The 6,929-nt window shown below is 52.3% G+C and overlaps 1 protein-coding gene across 1 annotated transcript; it reads right to left on the bottom strand.

Moving 5' to 3' along the window:
- Positions 1-4,885: 4,885 nt before the first annotated feature.
- LOC147971870 (uncharacterized) lies at positions 4,886-5,434 on the bottom strand. Its single transcript, XM_087524158.1, has one exon. It carries the CDS (start codon positions 5,432-5,434, stop codon positions 4,886-4,888), a length of 549 nt encoding a protein of 182 aa, XP_087380284.1.
- Between the last annotated feature and the right edge of the window lie 1,495 nt (positions 5,435-6,929).

The raw sequence follows: 6,929 nt of genomic DNA, 5'->3' as shown, positions 1-6,929 counted from the left end.
GGGCTGCAACGTTAATGTTGCAGACTTTTCATATGACAATTAAGGTGCCTTTAGGTCGTGGTTCTATACTCAGTGATGCCGTTGGAGTTGATGGACTCACTTATCTTCCAAGCCTTCCACTGTTATCGTTATTAGATGGCCTTAAGCCATATTTATTGTAATAAGTTCTCTTTTGAGACACTCGATGTAATAAGTGTGTGATTGCTACTCTGTTATAAATCCTTCAAGTACTGTGTGGTGTCAGCATTACTGATCCAGGGATGACACCTGAGCACAGAGATTGGACCGTTTGAGGTCTAGTCGCTACAGTACCGCAAAACGGAGGAAACAGACTTGTGTTGGAGCGCTACGGTCGAAACGGGGATCCTGTTCATCGGGAGGGGTGTGGCGTACCGCAAAACGGGACTCCACGGGATACTGTTCATCTCCATCGTCGACCCCCTCCAGCCTCCACGAGCTACTGTTCATCCACCGTCGACCTCCTCCAGCCTCCACCTGCGACTGTTCATCCACGGGCTCCTGTTCATCCAACCTCCACCGCGCGCTACTCCACCTGCTACTGTTCAACCAGCCCTCTCCATGGGCTCCTGTTCAACCACCCCTCCACGGGCTACTGTTCATCCTGCCCTCCACCATCTACTGTTCATCCTGCCCTCCACGGGGTGGTCCTGTTCATCCAACCCTCCACGGGGTCCTGTTCATCCAGCCCCAACCGGCTCGATCGATCGGGGTCCTGTTCATCCAGAGGCAACACCACGGGGTCCTGTTCATCCACCCCCACCGGGAACTGTTCATCCAACCCCCCCGGCAACGCTCACTGTTCATCCAGAGGCAGCATCGATCGGCTTCAGTTAGCAGTAGTAGCGAAGGGATCGCTCAATCGTGTTCAGTTAACAACCATCGATCGATCGCCCGGGTTCAGTAACGCGTAGCCTACAGTGCAATCGCTCGGGTTTAGTTAGAGCCCAACGCCTCTCTCAGGTTCAGTTAGAGCCAACGCCTCGCACACACGCGCGTACATGTACGAGAGAAACGCGCATCGCTCGGCCCCCGACCTCCCACCGTAACCGGGAACTCCCTGAAATTTTCCTCCCCATCGCTTCTACCATGGTTTTTTCCGTCATGGACGGCCCAAAGAATTTCATGCAGCTACGTCTCCGGCCCGCCCAGGACGAAAAGCCCATTTTCTATCATGATTTTTGTCATAGAAGTAGGAGCCCACCACATCTATGATGATACCGGGTTTTGTCACAATTATCGTCATAGAACTGTCATATGTATGACATAATTTTTTTTCGTTCGGCCCAAAATGTCACGGATGTGTCTTTTTTTGTAGTGAATAAGGGAGGCATGATATAGCAAGTGGTAGGTATCGTGGCATAGCAAAAGAGCGAGCAACTAGCAAGCAAAGATAGAAGTGATTTCGAGGGTATGGTCATCTTGCCTGAAATCCCGCAAGGAAGAAGAACGAGTTCATGAAGAAGGCAAACGGACGGAGTCGAACGAATCCTCACAAACGTGATGTTATCGGAACCAACCCGAAGAAGCAACACCGGAAAGAAGCACACAATATAGTAAAAAACCAAAACATGAACATGGCATGCTGCACAACCAAGTATGATGCATGTCCGGTTTAATGAGGGCATGGCATGGCACAATGCACAAACAATCCTACAAATTAAGTGGAGCTCAATATGCAACGAGTTGCATATTGACGGAACACCACATGTCTTATTTAGTTCTCTCTCATTTATGTACCCAACAATATTAAATGTTGTTTAGCATGGCAAGGGGTGAAGCAAAGTAAAACTACCTATCTAGGCAAGTTTAAATGAGGCCGGAACAACAAGCAACAAGTCCGGAAAATCCTCATGTGCCTATTTATGGATTTGGTACTGTTCTGCCCTAAAAAAAATTAGAGTTGTTAAACATGCAAACTAAATACATCATGTTAAACTAGGCAAAATTCTAACCCATTTACATATAAATTTTGTTGGGTTTGGAGCTACGGTTATTTAGTTATGAATTAAAGCATTTTAGCCTGGCATTTGAGCAAACTTAATCAAACAACATGTTAAACATTTTAAACATAGATGAAAGTGGCATATTATGGACCTACACAAAATTCTAAGCATTTTACATATAAACTTTGTTTTAATACGATGCCCGGTTTGTGAGTTATTATATGCATGAACTCTAGGGACTTTTCTGCAAATCTGCAGTCTCAGGATTAATAGAAAAAAACGTTCTGCGGCAAAAAACATGTCCCGGGCCAACTCTGGCCGGCCCAAAAGTGCATTGGGACAGGGGGCTGCTCACCAGGCCTCATGGGCCGGTGGATCTGGTGGGCTAAATTAGTGCCTTGGCAAAGAAGTAGGATGGGCCTGGCGCTGGCGTGGTCAACGCGAGGCAGGGAGGATACGGGTGCGACGCCCTCTGTTCGATAGAAAAGAAAAAGAGCAGCGGCACTAGAGCGGTTCGACACAAAGCAGGGGGAGGCAGCAGGCGCAGTTGACGTCGACGAGAGGTTCAGGACGCAGCAGGCGGCGGGATCCAGCCAGGAAGGGCCGTGCCTGGAGGAAGAGGCGGATCCAGCCGGATCTGAGGTGGGGAAGGGCGCTGACGGCGTCTTGGTCCATGGCGGCGGCGTCCTAGTACTGCTCAACGGAGCAGCGTCGATGAGGAGGAAGGCCTCGGGTGGACTTGAGGCAGCGGCGGGACTTGAGGAGCTCGGCGAGGGGATCAACCATGGCGTGGAGCTCCTGGTTCCTGCGGGGCAGAGAGAAAAGCTGAGAGAAAGAGAGAGATGCAGGGACGGAAAGAGAAGAAAGGGAGGAGAGGCGATGAGGCCTGCTCGAAGTGGTTGCCGGCGGCGAGCTTCGTCGGGGCAGTGGGGTCACGAGGAGGTCGGAGGCGACAAGGATGTGGACGAAGGAGCTCGGGCTGCAGGAGAGGGCTCGTCTCCTTGCACGGGCGCACGAGGCAGGGCCTCTGGCAGCAACTTGGTTGGATCGAGGGGATGAGTGGAGTGCTCTGGCTGGATGGATTGATGGGACAAAAGAATTGGGGATGGATCCTGAGAGATTTCGAGTGGGTGGCGGCGGCGGACACGGGATGGATGGGACACATCCCTAGGTTTTACGGTTGCTCACTATTTATATTGCAAAGGGATTTCGGGTAGAGGCTATCACGTCCCTACGACCGCAATCGGACGGTCAGGAGAAATAGGCTAGGGAGTCCAAATAAGAAACCGGTGATATTTTGCAGATGTTTGGGGATGATCCCGACACACCGGTGACGATTGCCCGGGTCGGGTCCGGGGAAGTTTCGGACGCGCACGTGAGGGGTTGGTGCACTGTGCAAAAAGGGGTTTTCGGACCATGCGATCGCATCGGACGGCTCCGGACGCGAAGAGGGGTAGGTGGATGGACTAGGTGGGCTGTGGCGAGGCTGAGAGGAGAGAAGAGAGAGAGAGAGGGCCCGGCAGCAGTTTTCGGAGACCGAAAACGTCCGACGTTAGACTGGTAGCGGTGCTGCCATAGTTATATGTTGGGGCATCAAACAGACTCCGAACGCGATGAAATTTGACAGGCGGTCTACCAACACTAAAATAAGACCGCACGCCAACTTTCAACCCATTCTGAGAACATTTTCCGGTCACTTATAAAATAATATCTCGGACATGCCGCGGGCGCGTGCGAGTGTGGTTGGACTCAGAACGGACAACGGACGGAACTGGGGGAACCCGGACGGATGCAAGTTTTGAAAACATGATGATGCAATGCATATGATAACATGATAAAATGCAACACGCAAGCAAAAGACATTGCAACGATAGCGAATAACTGGAAGACACCTGGCGCATCGGCCTCGGGGCGTCACAGTCGGTCGGCGCGGCCAGGACTGGTGCGGTGGAGAGCATGCGCTTGAGGTCTTGCAAGGCCTCGTCTGCCTTGCTGTTCCATTCGAACGGGCTCGTCTTCTTCATTAGCTGGTACAGGGGTAGCGCCCTCTCGCCCAGCCGGCTTAGAAACCGGCTGACCGAGGCCAAGCATCCGGTGAACTTCTGGACATCGCGTAGCCGAGCCGGCTTGTGCATGCGCTCGATGGCCTTGATCTTCTTCGCCTCAATGCCACGTTCCGAGACGAGGAAGCCGAGTAGATTTCCGGCCGGGACACCGAAGACGCATTTCTCTGGGTTAAGCTTGATCTTGTATTCACAGAGGTTGGCGAATGTTTCCTTCAAATCATCGAGGAGCGTGAGGTGCTGCTTGGTCTTCACCACGATGTCGTCCAGGTATACGTGGATATTGCGGCCGAGTTGGGCAGCGGGCATTTCTGCATGCAGCGCTGGAAGGTGGCGCCGGTGTTCTTCAAGCTGAACGACATTTTGATGTAGCAATACGTACGCCCCAAAGAGCGTGATGAAGGACGTCTTCAGGGCATCAGCCGGGTCCAGCTTGATCTTGTGGTAGCCAGAGTAAGCATCCAGGAAGGACAGGAGCTCACACCCGACGGTCGAGTCGATGACTTGGTCGATCCGTGGGAGGGCGAACGGATCCTTGGGACATGCCTTGTTGAGGCTGGTGTAGTCGATACACATGCCCCAGGTCTTGTTCTTCTTCAGGACGAGGACTGGATTGGCCAGCCACTCGGGGTGAAACACTTCCATTATGAAGCTGGCCGCCAAAAGCTTGGCGACCTCTTCACTAATGGTTCTTCTCTTCTCTTCGGAAAATCGTCGCAGGGGTTGACAGACAGGCTTGGCGTCCTTGCGGACATGAAGTTTGTGCTCGACGTACTTCCTCCGGATACCCGGTATGTCCTTGGGGGTCCATGCGAAGATATCCCAATTCTCACGGAGGAAGTCGACGAGCTCGCCTTCCTATTTGCTGTGGAGGCGGGCGCCTATGACAACGTACTTGCTGCAGCTAGGGTCTTCTGGGTTGAGCTTCACTTTCTTAATCTCCTTGGAGGGCTTGAAGGCGGCCTCGTTGGCCGAGTCCGGGGTCGGGATCGACACGGCGGAGTCCTCTCCTACCAGGGCGACGATCCGGTCGAGCTGGCGCCGCTCCTCGGCAATGACCAGCGACTCGGCCAACTTGGCGCCGTCTCGGGCGCACTCCAGGGACTTGCGGTAATCGCCGGTGATGGTGATGAGGCCCTTGGGACCCGACATCTTCATGTTTAGGTACGCATAGTGGGGAACCGCCATGAACTTAGCGAGCGCGGGCCGGCCCAGCAACGCGTGATACGCGCTGGACGGGTCCACCACCTCGAACCAGATCAGTTCGCGCCGGAAGTGGCCGCTCTCATCGAACAGGACATCTAGCCGGACCCGGCCAATGGGGGAGCAGGAGAGGCCGGGCACGATGCCGTGGAAGATCGTCCGGGTCAGCTCCAGGTCCTCGGCCTTGAGGCCGAGCTTGGTCATTGTGTCGCGGTTAGGGATGGCAATGGGTCGGGTTTGGGGCGGGTGGAGCTGGTCCAAATCCAACCCATGACCCATCTTCCTACCCTCTGCCCGTCCATCAAATTATCCATGGGCAAAACTTGTGCCCATGTCCAAACCCACTAGATATCCACATACCCATGGAGCTCCATGGGCATAGAAAAGTCAGCATGAAGCCTTCCCAAAGAGCAAATTAACTCATCATCATTCACTCACAAATGACAACATAAGCTACATGCATAAGTAGGAAACAAGTAATACGATGAGTCCTTAAGTGTGACATACCAGAGGTTGATTCTATTGGAAAAATGCCCTAGAGGCAATAATAAATTGGTTATTATTATATTTCCTTGTTCATGATAATCGTTTATAATCCATGCTAGAATTGTATTGATAGGAAACTCAGATACATGTGTGGATACATAGACAACACCATGTCCCTAGTAAGCCTCTAGTTGACTAGCTCGTTGATCAATATATGGTTACGGTTTCCTGACCATGGACATTGGATGTCGTTGATAACGGGATCACATCATTAGGAGAATCATGTGATGGACAAGACCCAATCCTAAGCCTAGCACAAGATCATGTAGTTCGTATGCTAAAGTTTTTCTAATGTCAAGTATCATTTCCTTAGGCCATGAGATTTTGCAACTCCCGGATACCGTAGGAGTGCTTTGGGTGTGCCAAACGTCACAACGTAACTGGGTGGCTATAAAGGTACACTACAGGTATCTCCGAAAGTGTCTGTTGGGTTGGCACGAATCGAGACTGGGATTTGTCACTCCGTGTAAACGGAGAGGTATCTCTGGGCCCACTCGGTAGGACATCATCATAATGTGCACAATGTGATCAAGGAGTTGATCACGGGATGATGTGTTACGGAACGAGTAAAGAGACTTGCCGGTAACGAGATTGAACAAAGGTATCGGGATATCGATGATCGAATCTCGGGCAAGTGTCGTACCGCTAGACAAAGGGAATTGTATACGGGATTGATTAAGTCCTTGACATCGTGGTTCATCCGATGAGATCATCGTGGAACATGTGGGAGCCAACATGGGTATCCATATCCCGCTGTTGCTTATTGACCGGAGAGTCATCTCAGTCATGTCTGCATGTCTCCCGAACCCGTAGGGTCTACACACTTAAGGATCGATGACGCTAGAGTTATAGGGAAAGTATGTACGCGGTTACCGAATGTTGTTCGGAGTCCCGGATGATATCCCGGACGTCACGAGGAGTTCCAGAATGGTCCGGAGGTAAAGATTAATATATAGGAAGTATGGTTTTGGCCACCGGAAGTGTTCCGGGCATCACCGGTAGTGTACCGGGACCACCGGAGGGGTCCGGGGGTCCACCAGGTGGGGCCACCAGCCCCGGAGGCCTACATGGGCCAATACTGGGAAGGGACCAGCCCCTAGGTGGGCTGGGGCGCCTCCCACCAAGGCCCAAGGCGCCTCCAAGAGGGGAGGGG

Source organism: Triticum urartu, chromosome 5A, assembly GCF_056163025.1.
Source record: "Triticum urartu cultivar PI428250 chromosome 5A, HENAU_Tu73, whole genome shotgun sequence".
In the NCBI taxonomy this organism is placed as follows: Eukaryota; Viridiplantae; Streptophyta; class Magnoliopsida; order Poales; family Poaceae; genus Triticum; species Triticum urartu.
This window is presented reverse-complemented; position numbering and strand designations above follow the sequence as displayed.